This window comes from Lonchura striata, chromosome 3, assembly GCF_046129695.1.
Source record: "Lonchura striata isolate bLonStr1 chromosome 3, bLonStr1.mat, whole genome shotgun sequence".
NCBI lineage: Eukaryota > Metazoa > Chordata > Aves > Passeriformes > Estrildidae > Lonchura > Lonchura striata.
The window spans coordinates 63,314,169-63,341,682 of NC_134605.1; the positions used below are offsets into that span (position 1 = coordinate 63,314,169).

The 27,514-nt window shown below is 34.8% G+C and overlaps 1 protein-coding gene across 15 annotated transcripts in view; it reads left to right on the forward strand.

The window, feature by feature from the left end:
* TRDN (triadin) overlaps positions 1 to 27,514 on the forward strand; it is a 227,942-nt gene that overhangs the window by 34,227 nt on the left and 166,201 nt on the right. For 13 of the 15 annotated variants that reach the window (XM_077782243.1, XM_077782240.1, XM_077782237.1 and 10 more), the window contains exons 2-5: positions 3,026 to 3,235; positions 9,295 to 9,342; positions 15,784 to 15,921; positions 17,918 to 17,944. In XM_077782243.1, coding sequence (XP_077638369.1) covers positions 3,031 to 3,235; positions 9,295 to 9,342; positions 15,784 to 15,921; positions 17,918 to 17,944 — 418 coding nt within the window. In that variant the 5' untranslated portion in view covers positions 3,026 to 3,030. The remainder of the gene's footprint in view (positions 1 to 3,025; positions 3,236 to 9,294; positions 9,343 to 15,783; positions 15,922 to 17,917; positions 17,945 to 27,514) is intronic. The other 2 variants (XM_077782245.1, XM_077782247.1) reach the window with 2 other exon arrangements.

The following is a 27,514-nucleotide window of genomic DNA, read 5'->3' on the forward strand; positions in this document are numbered from 1 at the left end:
CTACAATGACAAAATGTTTTTGGAGACAGGGAGATCATCTCAGTGTTACTGCTTCTTCATTTTGGAGTCATGAAATGATGATGGTATCAATATACAATCCACCCTACATGAGATTATGTAACAGCAAACAATGTCTTTCTCAGGAATCATCAAATAAAATCCTCCAGTCAATTTTGTTTATATAGGTATCTAGGGACATAAAAATCTAATTTCTATTTACTTTAGGACATCCTGTCTGTTTTTTTTTTTTTTTTCAGACAGTTCCAGTAGATTTTGCTTGCCAGTCCTGTGAGGATGTTTTGGATAACGCAAAGCATTTAAAACAATGCTGGAGATCTTTCTTAGGCCCCTGTATCAGGAACTTCCAGCAGTATAACAATATTTTCCTAGCTTGACTTCCAGTCAAATTTGAATCAATAGCTGTTCATTCACACTTTAATGAATGCCAGAACAGCAATTTTATTGTATAACATCCTGAGTTTTTAAAGGGAAATCTGACTGGACTACATCAAAAGCCAAAAACTTGTCATAGATATCCTTCTAGCATACTTGAGCTCTGTCTATGCAGCATTATTCTGATTGATAAATCACCAGTTACTATTTTCTTCACCAAAGACAAATTGTGGTCTGAGTTTGAAAAGTTAGGTATATTAAATAGTAAGGAACTATTGGTACATAGCAACAAACTTAGAGGAACGACCCTTTGACTGGTAATTATAAGTCTATATCTGTATACACACATAGAGTTTTAATTGTCCGTATTATAACTGCAAATATCTGCCACTAGGATGTCCTTGAAGACATGCTGTGGCACTAATCAGATTTGTCAAGATGAGACAGTACCTTTCTATTCTCTCTCACACATCATAAACTCTGACTGATATCCCCAAGGGGAAACAATGCATAATGTGTCATTTATGACCTGTTACATGCACAAATTACTTGCATTGCGTATGCAGTAGGATAACAAAATGCTGTTGATTTTGAGTTTGACTTAGGAAGCTGATCTTTATTCTTAGTTGTCACTTGACAGATTTTTCCTCCCGCTGTGAGTTGTTTGATCTAAATTTTTTTTTGAGAAATGGAAGCAGTGATGGTTTTATAATATTTTTTTAATTGTATACATTCTATCTAGATGATAGACATTATTTATTAGCAGAATAAATATTCTATAAATAAGAATAAATTTTAAATAAGTAACAAAAATATGTAATATACAAATCTTGTTTTGCTTTTACAATTCTGCTGTGTAGCAGAGCAGTTTTTCAGGACTGTAAGTAAGGCACTGATGAACTCTAAGATGCTTATGCAGAAGCAAAATTAAAAGGCAGAGCTAAGGCAACTACTCATTAATACAATGCACTGCATAGCAAAATAAGAAAAGAGAGAATTCTAGAACAGATTACGATGTGAATTTGAAAACTCAACAGGTATGACAGGTTAAGAATTATGGAACTTCTTCCACCAAAATTATCCTTCCCAATTTTATGTTTTTGCCAAATGCATAAAGGAGCATTTCACTATCATATGAGGATAATGTTTTAACATTCTACAGGAAAGGAACAAAACCAGTATTCATTAGCATAAGGATCAGAAGATTTGTTTGGGCAAAATAGGAAGATAAAATGTATGTATATATGGTAATATTAATGATTTCATCCTTTTTTCATTTATTTCTTTAAGAATATAAATGTGGTTCTCAAAAAGAGTCTAAATAGAGGTTGTGACAGTAAATATTGGAAAGTCTTCAACAGCTTGTACCTCAGCTCCAACAAAAATTTCTCAGTGCCTATTTGTCATTTTTTATGTCAAAAGTGAAATTGAATCTGCTTACCTTCATACAGAGCAACTCTCAAACATAAAATATCATTTTTATAGGATTGTGACAAGCAAACAGCAAGCGAAAAGCAAAGATCTCCACAAACCATGTGTCACCTGATTCCTTGAAATTTTAGATGTCTGTATGAGCAAGGGTCTCTTAAACCATTAAAATTAATTTATGCAAGATGATGTCAACAACCAGACCAACAACACAGTAGTATATATTTGAAGATTTGAACTGTAACATACAAGAAGATATTGTAAACTAAGTGAAGATACTGTGGTCTTCTACTAATTTGAACTGTCATATTCGGAATACTTTTACTATTGTTATTGTATATAATGGAAAAAGTTTCCCTCCCTAGAGTGTTTAGGTTATCAAAATGTATTTTATGAAGAATATTAAGTTGAGAGCTTTCAAATATGATTAGGTTTCAGTTACCATAATTTTGGTTTGTGTCCCTAATTAGCATTATGTCCAGAATTAGCATTTTTAATACCTCAGATGAAGTAGGTTAAGTCACTACTGTTACTGTTCATTACTACTGTCAGCTGGTCCCTTAGCTAAGTAACATTCAACTTCCCACCACCTTTTTATTACCAAACCTATGCTTTCTGGAATCAAGTCTACTTTGGCATTGTAGCTTTTGTTTCTTAGGAGATTATTTCATTAAATGAAAATTCCACAAAAAAAGGTATTTAAAAGTCAGCTACAATCTTATTAACAACTTTTAAGGATCCTGGACATGGAAAACATTTTTGTTTCTGTTAGATTAAATGAAGTATATATATTTCAATTGCTACTGATATGTCCTTCACAGCAGAATTCCAGCCAAACCTCAAGTGGCATAGATGCATTAGCTCCATTAAAGTCAATGGAAGTTCACTTAATCACATCACCTGAGAATCTGGCCTACAGCCCATAACAAGACAATACTTTGGAGGGTAATAATATTTTATGCTTTCATCAATCACTCTCCTAGGCCTGTAGCTATTTGTGGCAGACTCAAAAATGTCATAAAATAAAAAGGCTGGTTGTGACTATTTGTTCCAGAAAGTCCAAGAACCGTTTTTTTAGCGATACAACATTTATATTTATTTTTAAAATTTTGATGACAAAACAATTTCAAAACAACATTCCTATTCCTGGCTTTAAGTCTCCAAGTTGTTACGCTGTTTTCCTCTGCTTTGTCTGCTTGTACAGGACACATGTCTACAACCACAACGATAATAGATGGTAAGAATGGATCTGTTCCTTCATCATCCATGAAAGTGGGGAAGAAATCAGTGACAGAAGACCTCGTAACAACATTCAGCTCACCAGCAGCATGGCTTCTCGTTGTTGCTCTGATTGTTACCTGGTCAGCAGTAGCTATTGTAATGTTTGACTTGGTGGATTACAAAGACTTAGCAGGTAAAACTTAGCATATTCTGTTTGACACCTTGTATATTCAACTTTAAAAATTTATTAAGAAGCATCTATTACAGAAATATGTCTCACCTCCTTGGGGACAGTACAGTGTCTCTGCTGAGTTTACCAAGAGAGAAGATATTATAAGAAATGTCAGAACACATTTGTTTACACCTCAGACACCTTTATAATTTAAGTCTCTCCATTTTGCAGCCCATACTCATCCTGGAAAATGAAAATGTTGATAGTAACATAAAATATATACAAGCATGTAAGGTCAGATTTCTGTTTTCCAATCCCTATATAATTTTTTTTTCTAGAAAAATGAAATTAGTATTAATTCATATTTTCAAAAATATAGTCTTTAATAGTTGCCTTGAGTATTCTGATATTTGCTTACACAGTTCAATGATCAGAAAAATGTAAAAGAACATGCTAACCCTAAAACTGATCTTCAAAAACCGTAAGTACAGAGGATCAGATTCTTAATATTAGCTAAGACACACCCTTGTCTTCAATAATCAAGCTACTTTTAAGACTTGGCTAGATAAATGAACAAGATCAAACTTTATGGTTTGTATTGATTACAGGGGACAAAGGTGAAAATGAAGTAGGATTGTGATCATACTACAAGGAATGTGGTTCTAATCGGGGTACATAAAAAAAAAGAGCGGCAAATAAAAAGAAATAGAGTATTTATGCCTTTTATCTGTCAGTGATATATAATGGAAAATAAATTAACTACCTATGTATGTAAAGGGTACGTAGTGTTCAGCGAGCCTTCGGTAGTAAAACCTTTGTGAGGCTAACAGCTATTAATACTTGGGAAACGTATGTGAACCGGAAAAAAAACTATTAGGGCCCTTCTCTTCCTTAAATGAGAACTCCAGCACTAAAGTTATCGCATCTGTCACAACAATTAACTAGGAATTGAAATTCGGACTTCAACCTTTTAATTCAAAAGAAATTGAGCTGGCGTTTTGGAGTAAATTTCCTGGACTTTATTAGTTTACTGATAAATTTATAGATTTTCTTTTGTCCTGCTATATATCAATATCGACTTCAAGATTTACTTAGAAAGCTTTTGAAACACATATAGATCTTGAAAGAAAACAACAAATTCTGGATCAATAGACATCACAGATCTTGAAATGTGGAGAAAATGTACCACAAAACTTTCTTAAACTTTCTTCTCATCTGTCATTGTTTTCAGAAGGACATCTCTGCAGTACCAGGAAAACATAAAGTTATTTTTGAGACATCCTTCCAAAATAAGCATCAGATTTTAGTTTGGGCACAAAACACTTGATGCTACAACAGAGAGACATGCTAAGAGAAACTGTTATATTCAACTTCGGTTTTCCATATTAAATGTTAATCAGTCAATCAATCAGTCAAATTAATCAAGTTCTTAATTGGTTTTCAATGAACAGTCAAGAACCAGGACATAACTCAGACTAAACTCTTTTAAACTCAGAAATTTCTGAACTTGCTATAAGGTCACACATGCTCAATAAACAAGTCAGGTTAATGCTAAGCAATTAGAATCTGTATCTGTGCCAGAGTCTGAAGGAAACTCTCTAAGCAGACAGAATTCTGTTCACATTGTATTGGTTAAATGAGCTTAAATCTCACAAGTGTTTATGGAAGCTGCTGTTTTCAGACCAGGATGTAGAAATGAAACAATGTTAAATTTAATCTGCAGGGTGAGTTTTTATTTTTGGAAAGTTTCTGAAAGATACTTCAGTATTTAGAGCTCATGAGTTTCTTTTCCTTCCCAGCAATATTTCTGTTCCTATGTGATTAATTAAGCCAACATTCAAATATTGAAAGTCAAACATTAAGAGAAGGAACTGCTGTACTTCTTTAGACGAGGATTTATAAGACTGTTTTCTGTATTTACATATATATAAGAATAGTTACATAGCTGTTATCCTAACCAATAGGTTTCCACTCCTGATTTTTTGTGTTTTTTTTTTTTTTTTTTTTTGCACTAAACCCAGTGATTTGTAAAAATACCATGGAAATAGGTGAAGATTGTACAGAGAATCATGTAGCTGGCATTATTGATACAAGAATGATTTTCACTTTTGGACAGTTTACCTACAGTGGAAGCAATATCTCCTTTTCATATAGAAAGTAGAATTTGGGGCAAAATTCTAAGTGGTTCCTTAAATCTAAAATCCAGTATTTTTTTGTCTTGGGTTTGATATTGTTCTTTGAGAAAACAGACCTACATAAAAAGAGCAAAAAGTTAAAATCGGGACTGTAAATTTAGTTTTGCCAGCATCATTAAAATTAATTTTCAAGTTTTCAAATGCACATGAGAGATGCCAAAGAAATTATACTCAACTGTGTGTTTTTTCCATAAAACACAGAAAAAATAGTGTATTTTTCCTCAAAGAACACTTGCCTTTCTTAAGCCAGTGCTTTCAATCTCTTTCCTGTTTCTCTGCCTGAAGTTCCATGACGTTCAAGTTCAGAAAGTATGGACAGCATATGAACAAGGCAGGCTGAGAGAGCTGAACTCAGCCTAGAGGAGACAGGATGGTGACTGAGGAGCAGCCTGCAGATTTTTGAAGGGCAGTTAAAGAGCTGACAGAGGATTCTGATCTAGGGGCTCCCACAGGGGCTCTCACTAAGTTTCTGTGCAAGAAGTGGCCATCTCCATAGCAGAGCTGTGGCAGCGACTGTGCTGCACAGGAGTGAGTGCAGCAGAAAGCGGAGCAGGCTGATCTGGTAAACCAGTCAGGGAACTGTGTGGCTGAGGAGCAGACAGGGATTTTTTCCTCTGATTGCACTACAGAGATGCTAACCTCTGGAAAATACAGGAAGTGCAATGCCCTAGATTATGAGTTGCCTAGAGTACACAGAGATTCATGGAGCTCAGTAAAAACATTACGCATGAGCTGAGTAGGAAGTACTTTAAACTTGAACCTGAGCTTTCTTTTCCTTCAATAATTAACAATTTCACTCTCATTACCTGAAAAGTAAATAATTCAAAAAATACATAAATTATCAGTATAAGTATTTTATCTCTTATATATTCTTTTAATTTATCAGTATGGACTTCACACTACCCTTGGTGATTAGAGTGCCAACCCTTAGATTTTGCTTCTTGATTGCTATGGTTTCATATCCTTTTAAAAGTAAACTATCAAGTTTGTGAAATTTTTGACAATTTATATGGGATGAAATTTGTCCTGGAATGATATGAAAAAGAGATGTTTAATTTCATCCTAAAGTAGATGTGGTAAATTACTTTTTGCTGGCCCTCTTTATTCAGCATTTGTAAAGTAGCTTATAGAACTGTGGGAGGATGAGGGAGCTTAACACTTAGAGTTTAGGTAAGTGAATTTAGATTACATTAATTCAAGCTCTGCTCACAGCAAGATTTAAGACAGTTTTTTGTAATTTTACATATCCAGAACATGATGGCTGTAAATTCTGTAGCACTCTGTATTATTCAGGAGGTGCTGGTCATGACATAAAATATAACAGGGTGTAAAGCATGTGTAAAGTTTTGCTTCCTGGGTGGTTATGTGTCTGTTTAGAAGTTAGGACAGGGATAGAATCTACAAATTTTCTTTAGCTTTAGCAGTTGATTTTGAGACAAGAATTGGATCTGTACTGAAAGTTTCACACCTGTTCTATCTACCCAGAAGAAGGAAATTAAATTTTGCCATGTTGTACTTTAGTGCATTATGCTCAATCCTTTGAGAAATCAAATGAAAGCTTGCATTCCTATCATGCTGTACTGTACAGCTATGAAAAACTATGAACAAGACTGAAGTATTTCAAAAATGGTATGAAGGTGACATGCATTTACAAAAGCTTCAGTGAAGAAACTACAAATCTCATGCAGTACACACTGTGTATGAATATGGAATAAGTAGTATATCACATTGAAAAAGCTCATATATTTTCAGAAATGAAAAAAGTTAATTTTGGTTTTATGTGTGCTTTGCAACAGTTCATTACTTCCATCCCTTGTGTTAGAGAGCACACCTTTTTATCAGGCTTCATAATTCATTAATGTATTTCATACATTTCTTGTACACATAAACGGATTATACATTTTAATTGGTAAATGCAACTCAATAATTTAAGATTATTTTAGTCCTTTATTGCCCAGGAATCTATATTTGCTAATGGGCTAATAGAGCATTCAAAATTCCCTGCCATCTCTGTGACCAATTACAGCTAATTAACATCCCCCTAATTTCAGATCCAGAGTGTTCAATATTCAGAGTAAATTGACAGTGATTTAGCCAGTCACCTAAAGGCCAGACTAAATCAAACTTAATGAAGCCTCACCAAATCTATGAAACCCAAAATTACCTACAAAATAATATAGGTGAAAATAAAGAAAACACATACAGACAGACTTAGTAGAAAGAGCTTACTATGTTGTTTTAATAAGTAAAAAATCCCATGGGTACGCTCTTTGTTGGGCCTAATTTGTTTTGCTCAAATAAAGAGGCTTTTTAGAGACCTATAGCAAAGGCAGACCCTTGTGGAAGTAATGCCTTTAGGAATGGGGACTTAACAGTGCATGGAGCTCCCATCCAGTCAGATGCTTTTTTAAATTATATATCTCTAATATTTTTAAGTTAATGCAAAAAAATCTGGCCAAATGTGGTGCTTCCCATACTAGCTTCTGAATAACACAGTCTGAAGTCATAATTTCCTTGCTGAACCTGTGGTCATTTTTATTATTGCCTTGTAGTCATAGATGGATTTTGTCTGGCCTTGGGGAGTATATAATAATTATAAGGAATATGCACATACATTTTTCTTCTGCAATATCATCGTACTGCAGTCACCCTGTTGGGCTAATGTTCATTGGAAAATTTTAAGAACTGCAAAAAGAAGGGTGTACCTATTTTTGCTTTTGTTTTTTTTGATTATATATACACCAGTTTTTAAACTGAAAATATATTTGCATTTAGTCAGGAAAAAGAATGAACTTCTGGATTAGTTTAAATAACCAGCAAACTTAATGGAACTTAATATAATTTTTTTCTCTTTTTCAAACATGCAAAGCCTTAGACAATCCTTCTACTCTGAAATTTATCAAAACAGTGCTAAAGTCTTCTGAAATATATTTTATATCATATTTACAAATGTCAATTCAAAGCATGATTGAATAGCTTATTTCTTTCAAAGTTATTAATGAAGTTCTTAATTTAATTATATAAGACTTCAATTAATGTACCTAAAACCTACAAAACATTTTTTCTCTCTTTTGTGAAAAAATCCTTTAAAGGGATTTAAGCCAAATTCCTGTTTAAAGAAGGGCTGCTCAGATGACACCTGGTTTCTTATGTTTCAGTCTGCAGCAGATTTCATAGCTGAGTTATAAATTCCTAGAAAATGAGTTTATACTGAAAAGAATGGCAGTCTATGAACTATTGCAGTATTCACATGCTGCATTCATCCCAAAAGGTCCACTGTATTAAAGATAATAAATTTTGATAGATCAAACTTTGCAAGGTTATGCAGTTGAAAATATGAATTCCAGAAACTGTCTCAATGTATAGGGAAGAATCTAATAGGAGAATTCATGCTTAAATATGATTCATGGGACACAAAATGCAAAGCAAATTTGCAGTGCATAATGGTATCTGTGAAATTTCTAATTTATAACAAACAAATCAAACCAGTAATTCATTCCAGTAACAATTGCAATGATGCAATTCTTTGGTTATTTTCTGTTGAAGAAATTGAAGTCTCAGCTAGAATCACCTATATGTAATATATTTTTTCAGCAATAGAATTTGTTTGTGACTTGTGAAAATACTGGGCATTGTTTGACCACATTTTTACCTTGCTGTGATTCACACTGTATTATCTCACATCTACAGCATACCGTTTCTCTTTTTAATAAACTCCATTTTCTGGCACATAACAGGAGCCCCATAGAGATTATAAACAACTCCTCACTTCACTCCTTAAGTGTTTCCTTTAGCCAAGAGACAGCTGAGAACATTCATTATTGCTAATGGTGTTTCTTTGTTTTTTTTTATTGACCTTTCTGGGGTTCATGCTGTTGCCATCAGGTATAGCCACCTATTCACAGCACTGCGATGATCCCTGTTTCCCTCCTGGTAAAGACCTTCTGCCTGCAGTGTTCTGAATATGTGTGTGGATGATAACAAAGCATGGGAATGAGCAGAGGCCAGCACTGCTTCTCAGCTAACCCCAACTCTGCCTGGCTGGGGCTTACAACAGCACATTCCTCATTTTCTCGTCATGCTTGAAGTAGTTCTGACAGCTAAGAGATGCCCCTAGCCAGGAGAGTCCCAGGAAATAGTGTCAAGCTGAGGTACTAATTTTACACTTTTAATGCCGTTTAAAGGGCATTACAGATGCCCTTACAGATCTGAAGATCTGTGTTCCTAGTCAGAGAACTGAACCCATAGAATAAGAAAAAAAAACTTCAAAATATTTTAGATAAAATGTGTTTCAGAAAACACCACTTAATGAAAATCTGAACTATCAAATCAAAACCTTCCAGCTGATATCAAATCCAGTCATATAAACTACACTTAAAGCCCACCCTATACATACACTCCTATCCACATGTAGGGCTATATCAAATGGACCTGAAATTACTTTGTGACAGTTTGTGAATTTCTTTCTAAATATTGGCAAGTAAATTCTAGTTATAACTGCTTCTTTGTTCACTTTCAGATGAGGCTTTCCCTATGAACTTGACCTCAATATAATTATCTAGGGTTGATATTAGAAAGAGACAGCCACAGGCTGTTAATATTTACCATATATGTACTTATTAAATGGACATTACTGAGAAAGCTGACTCTGCACTTTTTTGTCAGTTTTTATATGTAATATAATTAAAAATTCAATTAGTATTTTTATACTAATAATTGAGTGGTAGCAACCAGAGGTTTACCTGTTTATGGCTTAGAGCTATAAGCTTGACAAAAATGCTAGTCTATGAAACAAAAGTGTAAGACCTAAGGACAGTTATGTTGATAAACTGGAATGGTACTAATAGGAGACTATATGTATATTGAGTTTAGTGTCTTAGATGCTACTTTTCAAAAGATCAAAGAGTATAAAAAAAGAAACTTACAAATATATAAACTTTGAAATTAAAATATAGGTCTCTATATTTATAGTAGAATATTTTACTACTAATAGAATAAGTTTTATTACCACAAGCTAGTGTTAAGCTTTTGTATTGTATCAAACACAACAGAAATTCTCTGTCTTCATCAGCTGTACCTCGTCAATGTCAATGAAGTAGTTTATATCTCATAGATCAATCCTTGCACCAGATAATTACTATCATTTGTAACTTAATTGCATTCAATTCACTGGAGTCAAAATATCTAATTGATGAAAATCCAACAATTATTAACTAATTTTCTGTGATTCATTAAAAAAAAAAAAAAAGGCCACCTTAACAGAGGTTGAACTCGAGTGAGTATACATTTATCCATTTGACAAGCAAAAAAGATTGATAGGAAACTACATTTCTGACAGAGTTACTAAGATGAGAATAATGACTGAAGTGATTTGCACAGATAATCAATTAGTCACTTTTTGTTATGCACTTTGCAGGAAAAAATAATACAGACTATTAAACATAACCAAATTTTCTTGAGTGGCTATAGCAAATCATACCATGTGATTACTCAATTCTTGTATCCAAACATCACTTTTAATGTATTATCAGTCCTGGTGAAAAAAAGGGGTTTTCTGTTCAAAAATACTTAGTCACTTCATGAAAATTACCTTCTATCTTCTTGTTACCAAGAATATGCCTAATGCCAATGGCAGGACTTGAGATCTTTGTTATTGCCTGGTTTCAAGGAGTTGTGTTAAGTGTGACTATTAAATACCATGAAGATAAAAAAAGTGATTTTAAAATCATTTGGAATTAAGATTGTGAGCCAGAGAGACTTCATAAATTAAGAAATTAATTGTTCAGGACTGTTCTGACATTTTTAATCAAACTACTCTTTCTGTACCAGTAATGCTGAGAGCCACAAAGAATTATAGCCCTTGATGTGCTGCTTCAAATTAAGCAGGGACTTTTCTAGAAGTATTTAATACCAATAACACATATGAAACTATTTCTTAATTAATTATTTTAAATATATTTGCATATGTTTAGTACAGAAAATCCAAATAATCTTCCAGATATCTCCAAAAGCTAACAAACATTCTCCAATCAAATTCAATTGAGTTGTCCTAGAATAAGATTTCTTTGAAAGGTAGTATACAAATTCCTTCCATTTGATTGAAATTCCTCCTCTGTCAGCTTTAATTCTTCTAAATGTCATAATTTTCCAGAAGGTTCTGGAATTCTGATTGTTCCTCTGAAAATGAAACAACAAAACTGTTACTATGCTCACAGGAGTGAACATGCCAGCACAAGAAAGAAGAAATTTTCCTGATCTGAAAAACATCTCTTATACTATACCAAGTAATAAAAGACTTTGACAAACAAAACGTTCTGGCAATGCATTTTGTGGAATTGGTGCTGTTCTGGAACGTAAATAATTTATCAAGGGGAATATTTGTATAGACCTGGCATTAATTATGAATGTAAAGTTACAAATCTAAGTGCTTAGCCGAAGTGCACAATAACAAGAAGGATTTAATTCTGAAACAGCATCACTAGCAGGGTCCATGTCATATACCTCAGTAATAGGAAATTAAGGTGACATGTCCATGCTAATTTTCAGACTTCCTTTATAGTCAATGGAAAGGAGTGGGTATCCTTGGAAATTAATTCATGTAACCCTAAAACAGATTTCAGAGGGAAGAGCGACACTTGTCTTCTGAAGGTCACAATGTCTTTCTGGCTTTTGAGGGAGTTTAGGAACACCAGGGATTAAGTATCCTTCCAGGTATATTTCGCTAAAAGGATAATCTGTTTTTAAACTGTGATTAAAGGTAATTACATTGTGTCAACTAAATTCTTCAACATTAATTGTATGTTTCATGTCTGAACTTTACCTCCTCAGAAATCATTTACTTCCTTTCCCCTCCTTCAACAGGCATTTATTAGTTGTTTACTATTTTATCTAAGACTAAAAAATTAGCTCAATTCCTATTTAAAAGTTAAACAAAAGCTTAAAATTCACAATTCTGTATATATTTGAGAAATATTCTGACAAATAACCTCTTTTAAGTGCAAAATCCTGCCCCCTCTTCTTCCAAAGCAATGAATTTTATGTGGTATATGATGTAATAATTGCAGTTTGGATCAATTATATTAATCTATAAAATATTAATAATAGCTGTACATTAGTTACAAATTCTATATTACACTCCATATGTTAGCAAAGGAAATCTATTGTGAGCTTATTTTTAAAATAATTAGTCTCCTAAGATTTGCTAAGAAATGAGAAGTTGGGTAGAAGACTGCTAATCCGGACAAATATGTTGACTACAAGATGATTGTAAAAAATCTCATCATGCTTTCAATTGCTGGACATCTCTAAATTAAAAAAATATGAAGCTCAAACTTTGTTATGAAAATCAGCATTCTTTCAGCTTCGCTCTTGAGTATATAAATCTTCTGGAAATGGTTGTCTCTATTTGCATGTGTGTGAGGTAAATTGAATCTTTCTCTGTACTTGCTAACACAAGAATTGTTTCATTTCCTTTGTATTTCATTCTACTAGAGAGCTTGTAGCACCTGGTGTTGTCAAAGTTGTTTGGAATATTAAAAGTATGGATTTAATCAGTCTTAATTTTCGCTTCAGCACTACTTGGTGTGGTTTTCTTAAGAATTCTAGAACACATCATTACTATTAGCACTACTCTTAAAAATGTTGGAAATACAACACAAGTCAAACAGATCTGTGCAAGAGGACATAATTTTCCAGGTTTGTGCCACTTGCATCAGACCTCAATTGAGCTTATAGTATTTTTTGAATACAAAATTTCATTTTGCAAATACCAATAAAGTGTCCTCTACGCAGCTCCAAACTGATTTTTCTAAACTTTCTATGTTAAAAAGGATTTGCAACTTGTGCCTGTTAGCATAGGCATGACTGGACATACAATTTTGCCTCTGGACACTTATAATTTCTAATCCCTTTTCATAGTGTGATATGAAGATGCTATGAATTAAAGACCAGGATATGATGTTGAAGACTGATTCATCAGCAAAGATGGCTTGCCTTGGGGTGGTTGGAATAATTTCCTCTGCTCTTGATCTTGCACTTCTCTGAGCATTTCCCTTGCCTGCCCAGGGGGGACAGCTCTGCTACCTGTGAAGCAGAAGCAGTTCTTGAACTGCTAGTTGATAGACCAGTATATTAAAATAAATTGACACCAATTCTTGTTAGTTTATAGCTGTAGTCCTTGCAGCTGTAAAAACCTGTGGCTGTAAAAGCAACTGAGCCCTCCCTAACCAACCAGTGGGTAAAAGGAGGGTGGATAGCCACACTGAAAATAAAGGCAGCTCTCCAAAGTTAAACCATCCCTGCTTGTGAATCAAAATTTTGATTATGCTAAGACACCTCTGGCCATGTCTGTTCTTAGTCCACTTTGACTCCTTAGCACCTCTAGATTAGAATAAAGTGTAAATGGCATCAGGGGTCAGATCACAAATTTACTTTTTAAGAGCCTAAGTATAGGTATTCCTTCTTCTGGTTAACACTTGAGAAGACAATTTGTGGCAAATCACTTGAAAAAACTTAATTTCTACATCTCAATGCATGAAGACAATGCAAAGAAGTGTCATGCTAAGCAAAGTAAATATTTGCTGGTTTACTACTCAATCTTTATAAATAAAATAGTGAGCATAGTAGTGCACTAAATTAATTTCTTTACAACTCTGTCATTGCATCATGTCACACTTTTAATTTATTTGATGCATCTGATTGTTCAGCAGCACATACCTATATAATACAATATTCACAAAATATTAACTACAATACTTCTTTGGTCTGCATTATCAACAAGCAGATGCAAACCAATAGAAAGCCTGGTCTCTCGTGTTTCAGAATAATTAATTATAAATAAAATGAAGATGCATAGTGATACATTTATATTTCAAATAAAGCTACATCTAAGTTTTGTTACAACACTTTAAGAAAATATCTGTTCGTACTGTTGTCACAGAAAAAGTTACTTTAAGCCTGCACCTTGCATGATTTCTAGCCTGTAAGTCCATGTGAGACTGCATCTGATTAATGCTGAGATTTGGCTTGTGAGTCAGAACACTGCAATCAGAAGTAGTTCTGAAGAGACTTGTCTTTAGCTTCCTACTAAGATATTTACTTACAGAAAAACAACAGAGGTATGGTTTCCATCTTGATAATGTTAAATCCAGGATACATATTTCTATCAAAACTTCTAAGGGCAACACTAGGCCAAAAGTTCAAATCACATTTGTAGTCCACGTTCAGTAGTTTGTATTTGTGGGAAAGCTTTGCACAGGCCAGGCAATGACTCAGTCTGCAGTTGCAAGTACAGTGGGCAGTATCATAGACTGAAGGAGGGTTTTCCCTCTTCCTAAGCAATGTTTGGTACAAAGTTCAAGAAAGTAGAAAATTGCTGCACAGAATGGTCAGAAGAAGAAGCCTGTCAGAGATGGGAAAGTCTCTCTGAAGTAGTGTGTCAGGTACAGAGAAATCTGGTGAAATCCCAATTGGAAAAGCCTTTAAGGGAGGACTGGTATAACCCACTGATGGCTGCACTGCCTGGGTGTGGATAAAGTGGGGAGCAGAAGTCTCACTTCCATCAGAGGTTCCAGGAAGGTGGAGGACATGAAACTGCACAGCTTTCTTGATTCACAATTTGCTTGTCTAAAGAGGCAGTGAGACCAGAATAAGTATGCACACGTGCACACGTTATGTGAAAGAAATTCTAGAAAAGTCATGAGAGAAGAACCAGAATCACAGGAGTATGTGATTGAAAGAAATTATCTCTATCCCACTATCTGGATTTGTATCCCTGTTTGTTCTGAACTTAGGTTAATTTTGGCCTGAGTATGCACAACTTTCTTCTTCCCATCCTGTATGTGTGGTCCATGACAATGACGTGACCTGTCTGAGCAGCTAACCTGAGGCTCAGCAATTTCTTCAGACAGGACTTGTTTGAAGGAAGGAGCTCAGTGAGGAGATATGACATGAGTGGGACTGAATCCTAGATGGGCATCAAGAGGCAGGGGGTCTGAGTCAGATTAAAAACTGAAATGAAGTGATTACCTAAAATGAAGAATATTAGAATGAAATCTGTATTTATATTTTGCCCAGTCAAGCCCCAGAAGGAGAGCCAGAACTTGGAGTACAACATCAAACCAAATTGTACACTAAGTCCTTAATCACTCTGTGAACAGCAAGTGCAGTAAGACACTATATACCAGCCTTCCACAGGAAGGAGAGCTGTCCTCAAATGCTTGAGTAATAAAAATTAACATTCACAATCCTTTTTTTCTGCTAAAAGAAGTAGTATAATTAGTTCTGTATAAAATGAAGATGTACTTTTATTACTGAAGAGGTTGTTTGGTTTGGGTTCTTTTTTCAAATCGCTTTTGTTTTAAACTCTGCACTCAGGAAGATCTGTTCACAAGCTCAGCACAGAACCACTGAGAATCATTCATGAGACACTGGAAGAGTCTTCTGATTGGATTTATGGCTTTTTTTCTTTACTGTCTGACATCGTATGGAGTGATGATGATGACAATGATGAAGGTATTTGTAATGTAAAGACTTCTGTAACTCCTCTAACTGCTGTTTCACAAGCATTAAAATGGCTTACTCGGCTTTTAACATCACAGACAAGAAGGTCAAACAAAAAGGAAAAGTGAACATTGTTGCTAATAAAGCATCCACTGGCTATTCCAATGAGTAAATTGGTCTCTTTATTAGCTTTCATCTCATGTTTAATGTACTATTACAGAAAAGCTGTCAGAATTAAAGATTATCATGGGTATATCTTGAAGAAAAGAACATTAATTTGTATACGACTTCAAAGCCACAACCAAAATATGCATCAGAATATTGCTTCGGAGAATGGAAATGGCTACATCTTTTAATCAGCAAGAATCTAAAGAACCCTGGAAAATATACAAGATACATCAAGAAATTTAGTACTTTTTCAATTTGACATATTGATAATGGGGCAATACATTGAAATTTAAAAAATATAACATTTCAACTGAACTTACATGATTTTGGACATCATATTGCACATTATTCAGTTTACTAGAAATTATTTTGCCATTATGGTACAATTCTTCATCTGACATAACCAGATAAATGAAAGTAACTTACTAATATTTTGATTTTGGAAATAACTCTCCTTCTGTTAATAAAAAACAAAAAACCAAAACAAAACAAACAAAAAAATAGTTCCCCTGTGTGGGCACAGCAGTGGATCATCACGTCACATCATATTGGTCATTCTGACAAGTGATAAGTTTAGGAGTGACATCTTCATTTCATGGTAGTTTATTTTATATTCCATTTGGCTACACCAGAATATAATTAAAAAGTGATGTGTACTGAAACTGACTTCTACCCATTTGTTCAGAAGCCTGAGATATTACCCAGTGTTAACTTTTAAATAAGTGCATGATCTTTTTATATTAGCATTGTATATGAATGCTAATAGATAGGCTGCTACATGCGAGTCTGTGAATTGGGCATCCTATTCTGAGATACGATTTATAACTAGCAGAAAGCTAGTCTCTCTTAAGGTTGACAAACAGAAAAGATAAAAAATAAAGAGCCTGGTAAAATCTTATCAGCATGCATTTTTAGCATCTCATAACTCCCAAAGCATGTGCAAACTTTCAAACACTCGACTGTCTAAGTGCTAATGGCAGCAGGAAAAGTCATAAAATACTTGACAGTCAAAAATTCAAGACCTGATGTTCACTAGATTTGGAAACATTAGCTCTGGCAGTGTTTTGCCCAAGTGGAATTTCATCATCAACCAGGAGTGTGAATAGGCAGTAAGGCATCTTACTGCACTATATCATAACAATTAAGTGCTTTGAGCACCCTGCCCACTCTGTGCTGTAGTCAGTGCAGCTGAGGCTGCACACTGGCCAGGATCACTCCTTCAAATTCTGTGTCTTACATGGAAGTGCAATAACATATTGCAGCAATCAAGTGCTTATAGTTAGACTGAAATGGTTTGTTTTTTTTTTTTTGCCTTGTGTTTCACTGGAAGCATTGCTAGATTTACAATCTTGTTAAATTTCATACGTACTTTATTTGGAATTTAAAAAGAACCAGTGAGCCTTCCCTTAAAATGTGGAAACAAGCATAAAGTAAAGGAAATTTTTAACTGTAGACACAAATTAACATTCAGAAGCACAAATAGAGATTTGGATATTTCCTTAGTTACTACTGCACCTTAAATTTATCTACCCAAAACTCTATGGCAAATTAGATTTTTAATGAATAATACAGAATCTCAGAATAGATGCTTGTCATTTAGCATATAAAGAAGAAAAAATATTTTTGAAATAAAATGAGCCAAAATGAAAAAATGTGTTGTTTTTTAGGTTTTGTTTTGTTTTGTTTTGTTTTGTGAGTTGTTTTGGTTTTAGTTTTGGTTTTAATTTTGGGTTTTTTGTTGGTTTTGGTTTGGTTTGGTTTGGGTTGGGTTGGGTTGGGTTTTGTTGGTTTGAGTTTTTTTAATCCTTTCTCTGATACCTGTTTTTTTCTCTTGGTTTAGGTGAAGTGGAACCTTCCCTGAAAAAAGGTCGGTCAGTTGCTTAATAATAATTTAAGAATTAACTGTATATCTGTGATATAAATTCTGACACTAGTTCCATTGTCAGTCTACTAACTTTTTCAGTTGTGCTCTAGCAAACCCCTTAAATGCAAACCACAAATAATATTTACTGAGCTGTTTGTTGTAAGAATTTGTAAGGATTCTTTACTATTTCATTATTCGTTGTTATATAATTATTACAGAAAATCTGAAAAAAAGAATATAAAAATAGAATTACAGAAATGTTATTTTTATACTTGTCATGCTTGTGGGACATCTGATAATGCAAAGGAGTTATATGCATGTCTGTATAGAAATAAAGTTCAGAAATAATAATATGGAAAGTATATTTAGTGAGAAATAATGATGAAGTACTGTCAAGCATTTTACTTGAAGCCAACACAGGCCCCTAAAGAAAGGACTGCATCCTAATCTTTTGAAAAAATTACTTAGCTATCATTGAATTTTTAAAGCAGACAAGTGAAGGAAGTAGGATTTATATTATAATCTTTATGGATATTGAAATTATTTTGTTGAAACATAAAACTTATATTCAACTTCTATTAAATCAAAATGCAAATGTATTAGAAGGCTGGAATTACTGATGATAGAATGTAAATCTTTTCAAAACTAGGGCATATTTTTTCTCCATATTGAGCAAAGCTCAAGAAAAGTAAGCAGCCTTATATGAACTGAATTTGGCATCCATCAACTTCTCAAGGGGTAAATGCCTATATTGAAGAATCTATCACCCAGTTGCTTCTGAGACTACTATCCAGTTTTCTCTGAAGTTAAATAGAATGGGATCAGGCTTATATTTAATGAAATAATCTGTCAGTCTCAATCTGTAATCCAAGAAATTAATAGGCTTGAAGACCAAAAGCAGTTATCTTTCCATTGATGACTCCTCATGTTAGGAAAAGTTACAGACGGTGTAGGAAAAGATTCCCTCTCTTTACTTCGTCTGTAAGAACTGTAAAAACTTTACTTCTGTCTCTTTTCCCATAGAGACAGGTACATTTTTAATTTTATAGGAGGTGCACAGAGTCTGAAGCTGTAGCACATTGTTGGCAAGGATGTACATGGGTGGGATTTGTCTTCTCACCACAGGCAGGTATAGGGCCCAGGCTGAAAGTGCTGTTACTGCATGGCTAGGAGGGCATAATCCATAAAAACACCACACTCCACATTGCAATCCCTTCTTCTCTGGAAATCAGTGACATAGACTTTACCCTTTGCATTGGGACAGAAAGATGTAGAAACAGAATTCAGAGAAGCCATGTAAACAATATCAAGGCTAAAGTATAAGCAATTGGAAGTTACTGTATAGTTTTTTGGACCTTATATTGCTCCATCCAAGGAGCTGAGTATCTAACTGCCTGTTGGGAATGTTTTCCTCACTATCCTGGCTCTGGACATAAATCCTGAGAGTGTTCTTCTATCTTTGGTATAAAGGAAATGGACAAGAACCTGGTGATTTCTCCAGATCTGGTACCTTGCAGAATTATGCAGCCACACAACTGTGAAAAGGCCCAAATTCAAACATGCTTCTCCTTCCAGAACAGTAAAACAAATTTAAAGTGGGCTTTTCCACTTTCTGGATGTGTGCTCAAGCTTCTCCCTCTGTCTTTTAGAGTATAAGCATTCTCATCCTTGTCTCCCTGAAAAACACTTTCTCTTGACTGTGCCTGCTGAAGACAGTGCCCCTTTCTGTCATAAGTAATGCCATAAGCCTTCACATAGCAACATCCTCAAATAACTTACCATCTCCAAGCGACTGGAGGTCTCCATTTCATCCTGGCAGTCAGGATCTGGCCTGGTTTATACTTGATTTTGTCACCTCTTTTACTGAGCTACAGAAATACAACATATGTGGCCTGAAGCCACGAGTCCCTTGGAAATGCCAGTGCAGAGTACTGCATGTGTCTCCTCAGCGACTGGCGCCTCTCGGCCCCTCAGAGTCCTTCCTGTCTCTCTGCAGGCTTCTAAAACTGTATAAACATCAAGGAGCTTAATTGCCAGAGTCTGAGGCTTATCAGAAGTTTTCTGAGTGCTCTGTGGTGTAGTTTAGTGAACAGCTTTTCTGCTTAGGCACATGAAATTCTCTCCTAGAGCTGAGGCTCGTGAGCACAGAAGGCAGAGCCCTGGGAGGTGAGCTGGGGGCTCAGGTGAGCTCCTGCAGGTAGCGCTCACAAACATCACAATCTGTTCCCCTGAGCACAAGGTGCACATCTATCCAAGCAGCTTTTCTCAACTAATTTGTGCTGTCATTTACATGGCCCATAAGACTTGTGGAAGAAAAGCTTTCTAAAACAAAACCAAACAAAAAATTAAGACGCAGAATCGGTGATTTTTCCATGTTGCTGCTATTAGGGCTGGACCCAAAAGAGGACCATCTATACAAATAGATCTGGGGATTTTTGAGTGTCAAAACATTAGTTTTATTCATGAATTTAGAACCAAATTTTTTGGTTATGGAGTTTTCTTCGCCTACTTGTAAAGGGCCATTTCTGCACCAAAATCCCTTCTAGTCTGAGCAGTAATTTTTTCTGTAGCTTTATGAAGAATCCTTCTTTAGGTGACACTGGCATTTGAACATTCTAAACAAGAAAAAAAATACCAGTGAGATTGTGCAGTACACTACTGCTGTCTCCAGAATATGAACAATTTTTTTTTTTCATATTTTTATGGAAAATCTCTCTCAAATTTCACTCTGGAAATGTGCACTGTGGTCGCTGTGCCTGATATTTAAGCATTTGTATTGGATCAAACTCACAGTTATTGTGGTATTCATGAAAAGAATGAGACTTTTTTTAAAATCTCCATGTCTGTTTTTACTGAATGGACAAGCCTTCACTCTAGCATCTTTTTTGAATGCTAAAATGTTTGCATAAAATTTACTTTATATTGGAATATAGTAATTGAAAAATAAGATTGCTGATATCAAAATACAATTGTATATTGGAAAAAAATTCAAGAGGAGTGACAAAGACATTGTCTAACCATGAAAGAGGAAAAGTCTAATCATAATTATGATCCCAAAGAGAGCAATGATCACTTTCCTAGAGATGTAAATTAAAAGCAAAGATAATAGAAGTACAAGTAATGACAATGGACTTTCACAGGCAATGGGATTAATATCAGTTTCAGAATCCTTTGAAGATATGAAAATATCTCTCAAACACCTTTTTTTTTTTATTGCAATTATTTTTGCCAGTCCAAGTCTTATCACTAATATTTATCTTCAATAATTTGAAAAGAATGAACATTTAATATTGTCTGGCAAAGCAGTATTCTTCAGTGGACATAGTGAAAGATTATTCTGGAGGGGACTTTGCAGTCTTTGACAATGCATATTCTCAACATCCAAAAACTACTGAGCATTTTCACAAATGACAAAGAAGTTTAATTCTTTCTTTCAGGCTTAATTTGCTTTTAGCTTCAATATTTTTCTATAATAGTTATGAGTGATAATCTTGTTCATTTTTGCAGGGTTAGTTTCACCTTTAGAGACACATTCTATTACTTGAGAGCTGTATGCTTGCATGTTTGTGCTAGAAATTACTGCTAAAAAATAGGAAAAGTTGGGGGGGGTTCTGTTTGTTTGGTTGGTTTTTTGTGGACACTACTGGCCTCATTTGTGAGTTTGGAAAAGAGTTGAGAAAACACAAAATTGGAAATAAAGATGTGTAAATAGTAAAGAAGTACAAACACTTCAATATTGAAAACCATGCCTGAAAAGTCTTTATTAAACTGTAAATAATTTTAATTTCTATTAATACTATTCAATTAAAAAGCAGAGAAAGAAATAAAGCACCATTGTGACAGTTATCCATCTCTGTGTTATTGAAAATTTTATTATTGGCATAAGATTATTCTTACCTACAATCAAAAGAAACAATTCCTTCAGGTAGAGATGGATCTCCAGTTTTCTGTGAGTTAGTGTATATGTGAGACAGAAAAATATGGTTTTGACTTCTTTCTTAGAAAAATGTGATTTTAAAATAATAAATTATGACAAAAGTCAACACAGACTAGAAATTTCTGTTAAAGGTCACAAGAAATTTTGTAAAAGACAAATAAACTTTTTGGCAAAGCACCTTATCCATATGTCTTCAGTTCAAATGAGAGTATCATTGCCAGAGTATTAGGCTGGTTATTAATATTCTGAAGACACATCATGCTCTTAAAAGACATGTCAGCTTCTAAGGGGATTGTCAGTTACACTGACTCACCCTCAGCAGCTCTGGCCAAGGTGTATGATGCCAGACCCTAGACCTGATGCCAGACACTCACTCCTATTAACCCCTTCTCCACCCCAAGGTTAGGCCAGCCAGAATTTATTCAGCACAATCTATTGGCTTGTTCAGAACTGGGTATTGATCTGTGCTAACAGACAAAGTGCTCCCAAAAGGAAAGATTCTCAGACCAGACAATTTCCTGCATAGTTTTTTGGTGCAGTGATCAAGTGAACAAGTTATTAGTCCTACAATTTATCATGTGTGTCAGACTGTTTTTAACTATCAAAGTACCTAAGAATGTAGGATTAGATCAAAAGCCCAGCTGACTCAGTGGATTGGACAAAAGTCTTTATTGCTGTATGAGTGACCAGTGCAGATGCCTCAGGAAGTATATCAGAACTGTTAAAAATATAGTTATAATTTCCCAAGGGAGCCCTCCATATCCAAACATTTCCCCCAGTGAAGGGACACAGTGTTTGCATGGTTGTAATCCATCTACAACTTCTTGTGAACACAAGGCTACAGACAGATTGGAAATGAACTAGAGACAATAAATTCAGAATACCATAAAAATGCAACCTGAAAACTCTGTTACTGTAGTTGTCATATATGTGTCTTAAAAATAATTACACAGTTCCATTCATCCCTAAAGTATATACCTGTTGGTACTGATAATGCCTTCTGAATTCAGGTTTTTTTTTATGTCACTCTATGGTAATGTTCCCTTCTCTGTATATGACTTGCTATTAAAGAGCTCTCTAAAAGGCTTCTGCTGTTTTCCTAGGTTACACTTTACTATAAAACATTTTGCATATCTTTGTGTAAAGTACACTCTGTGTTAAAAGATGGGAATCATTGATTGGTTCAATTCTCAGATGTCAAACTACTTTTCCAGATATGTATTTTTTGCATTTTTTAGTTTTGTGGCCTCCATTTCTGTTATTAATGTTCCTTTAACAATTTCATCTGGTTTTAGTTACATTGATCAATACAGCAATTGCATATACACCATAAAATAGCATTTTCTAAAAGAAAGAAAATATTTTCCATATAACTCAGATGAAAAAAGGCAAGATAACACAAGGGTACAGGGATGTTCAATTTTAGTTCTTTTGTCTTTTCCAGAATAGTGATTTGTTTTCAGTTTGACCTGAAACTTTTCAATCCAAACTTACCAGATATATTTTAAAAGAGAAAGAGAGAACTTTGGGCCACAAGGCTAGTAGGGACCCTAGACAGAAGTGTAGAAGAGAGTTTTGCAACTATTGAAGTTAGCCTCTTAAATCAGGGAAAACCTTATGTGAAGATATCCATGCAATCTTCATGGAAATCTTAATTTATGCCCCAGTAATGGAGCTCTGGGAAGGTTCTCACTCAGAGGAGAGGGTCCCCACTGTAGGGAAGAGTCTGCTGTGCCTGACCTGGAAAATGAACAACTTTTCCAACAGCATCAAAACTGGGAGGCTTGTATATTTCTGAGTGAACTTAGATCCCTTCACAGCTATTGCTGTGCCAAGGAGAGGAGGTAGCAAATGGACCCCATGCTCATGACCCACAGAAACTTCTCCCTTTTGCATGCCAAACCCCTGAAATAAAATAGATTGGATCCAAACGTGATTTAATTTGTCAAGGAATGACTATTTACAGACTAATATGGTAAGATAGAATCTGAAGAGTTCATGTTTTTGAAATCTTGGTAGAGTAACTGAGTCTGTGATCTCTTTTTATTATTTTTTATTATAATTAATTATTTTTAAATTTATTATCACTTTTAACACCCTTTAGAAACAAAGAAACAAAACTAAAAGACCCAACCAAGCAACAATTAAATAGATTAATATGGAAAAATATTTGTTTGATGCAAATCAAGATTAGAGATTTTAGGTATAGTTGTATACATAATTTTGCTCTAAGAGGTCTACAAGCCTTGCCTGCATTTTTTCTTCAGAAAATTACACTCAATTAAATGCAGACTGATAAAATTGTCTATGAAAAATATCATTTACTAATGGACCAATAACATCTTTACAGACTGGCATCCATAAGGAGAAACATGCCAAGACACTTTCATGTTCCACTGGTTTTGATAATTTGTCTCTATCTCTGATTTCTTTGAGTAAAGAGGTGTCTGTCTTTTAATTTTTGGTTTTTTGATTTTAGAATCTAAAAGTAAAGGACTACTCTCTGGGGTTGAAAAACACAGCTTTAACATCTTTATATGTATTAAGAATAAATCTTAACTTTATGTTAAAATGTTTAGCATTGAAAACTTTTAATATCTTCCACTTTCAGTTCTTTCAAAAGCCCAGTCATTAAAATTCCACCATAAAATTCTGCATATGGTCTCCCTGAAGAATGACAGTGCTGCTTACAGGACAATAAGTCAAAGACAATTGCAAGTACCTCCCTCCCTGTAAAAACCTTTCTGATAAGATATTGCTTTTTCTGTTTCAAATGGAAACCTTACCAGAGGAAAATAAAATAATAATAATAATAATAATAATAATAATAATAATAATAATAATAATAATAATAATAATAATAATAATAAATTATTTAGGTTTTGGAGGGAAGGGAATCCTCAGTTTAACAAGGCAAATGGAACTTGACATGGCCTTTCCCTTCCCCTTCCCTTCCCTCCCCTCCCCTTCCCAGAAACCTTTATTCTCACTGTAACTTGTAATTTCCAAATAGGTAGTTAAAAAATTCTGAAATCATATTTAACAGGCACTGTGGTCTGGTTCCTCATGTTATGGATGAGCATACAAACTGTTGAGCATTTTTACTGATAGGAGCAACTTGTCCTCTGTTGCATATTCAAGAAAGCTCTTACAACACATGGCTTCAGGAAAAGTTATGATGTACCCCAGTCTGAAGTTGCTTTGAGTCCCCGGAACAGGGAGAGATCTCACAAAACACTGGGCATAAAAGTGTGCTTCTGGCAAGCTGGTGGGGGAGTCACCTGGATAAGCCATAAGTGTCACTCAGACTTTCCAACACTGAATGCTGGTATTTAAGGCCTTCTGTGACACTGTCTTTGGTTCTTGGATATGGGCACAATTTAATTCCCCAACTGAGTATTTCCTGCTTGCTTTTTTTAAATTTTTTTTTCTGTCCCTGCACTTCTTTTCTGTTTGCAAGGTGCTTTTTGGTTTTCCTGTGGGTGTTTTTGCCTGTAGACTACAGCTCCTTGATGTATTAGTAGTCAGATAGAAGTTGTTTGAATGCACAGCTTCCTTTCTTCTCCTCCTAGCCCCGCAAGGATAACTGTCACCCTCACCAGCTGGTACTATCTAGATTAAAAATAGACATCAGCTGCACAATTGCAAATTTCTCCTGAGGATAACAACAGCAAGAAAGTTGACTACAATTCTTCACACAGACAGCATCTAAAAACACATTAGAAATTCCATCTCTCCCATCTTCTAAAGCTTTTAACACCACTCACCCTGGCCTTGCCCTCAGGATCTGTTTCCACCAACTCTTCAGGATAATCAGCTGCCTGCTACCAATTAGTCCTGATAAACTAGCAAGGATATAGCCTCACTAAATTGCTGGCAATAGCTGTAAGGATTTTAACCGCTCAAAAGCAAATTATTAACCTCTGGCTCATAAGACTCTGAGTTGGACTAATTTTCCTTTTCATGTTTAGATATTTGTAATCTCTTTTGTAAACAGAATGTCAAAGTACTGAAGGTGTATATGGCTGTGTTACCTGTAACAGCTGATAAAAAAGATGACCAGCTGGTAAAGTTTTTTAGGAAAAAAATCTATTCTCATTTCATAGAAAATTCCATCTGCTTAATTATTCCTTTAAAACACTAGATATATTAGAACTACATTCTTTCTTCACTGCAGTATTTAAGTAGAAACAGGTTGGCTTTAAGCATGGATGGTAATGTTGAATGTCAGGTTCATTGGTAAATCCCCAGTTCTTTTGCTGACTTTCTGGGTTACCTTGGGTAAAGCATTCTTGTGTTTCAAATGGGGACTCTTTTTTTTCCTCACTTTGTCTCTTGTATCATGGACATTTTTAATATGGTTGTGGGGATCTTTTTAAAGGTATATTTCATCTGTTAGATGAAAACTCAGTGAAGGGTGAGATGTAGGTGCTATTTCAACAATCCCAGAATGCTACTCACCATTTTATCCTCTAATGAAGCAAGATGCAAGGCTGTGCTTTCCCAGTAAGAGAAGAAATTCATCCCTCTAAGTTTGAACTCCTGTGTTACAGAGATATTTATATCATGTCATAGCTCCATGTGGTACCTAAAGCAATTCATGTAGGCTAAGGTTCATAAATGCTATTCTAACACAATAAAATTAAAATAGTTGAGGATAATACTATCCAATTTACTATGTTATAAAAAAGGACATAACAAAAAATCAAAATCAGAAACACAAAGACAGACAAAGAAGGGAACCAGGAGCCAGGAGAATCTCCTCATGCCCTAGCATGAGAGGCTGTGCTCTTCATTCACACTGATGTAAACCTGCACAGGACCGACCCATTAGTTCACACAGATTCAAGGGACTGAAATTATTTTCTCCCATCCTGACCTTTTTGGAGCCAGTGTGCACAGCCAGTGCTGTACTCTGGTTAGGCACTGTCAACTGCTGTTAATGAAAATGAGCTGTGTGAGGGGTGGGGAAGCTGCTGCCCAGACTCTCTTGTTCAGGAGGGGCTTCCAGTAAAGCTTCCTGCAATACTGATCCTCAGCTGACTGGTAAGATCTGTTTTGGATCAACAGGATGTAGAAAAATCAGCCTGACAGCAATATAGTTGAGTGTGTCTCCTTTCAGCATCTAGAAATGGTCACTGAGAAGATTCCTACCTTTCTTTCTTGGACCTTTTTAAAATAATCACTCTGTATGTTCTGTATATCTGCACAAGACCTGAGCTCTAGAGAAATTAGCATCAAGCAGTGTCCATATTTAAGGAAATAATTATCTATTCAAAACCCAAGCAATACAAGGGGAAATGTAATTTTTCATGTCTGCCTAATAATTTAAGAAAACAAACAATGAAATATGGCTTTTAAAATACATACTCCCTTACAATAATTTAATAAACTGTGCTGTCATCTCATAAAGAATCCGAAGGGTTGCTGTGGTGACAAAGATTATCCTTGCTGCTGCTTGATTCTGTCATTTTTCTAAACATGAATTTGTAATATTTAGGATTTATTAACAATGTGTCACATTGATAGAGATTAATTACATGCTTTAAACTGGCCATGTAAGTCTTCTATGATATTACAACCACTTTGTCAACTCAGCAATAAGATATGATGTGATTACTACAAAATTAAAGCTA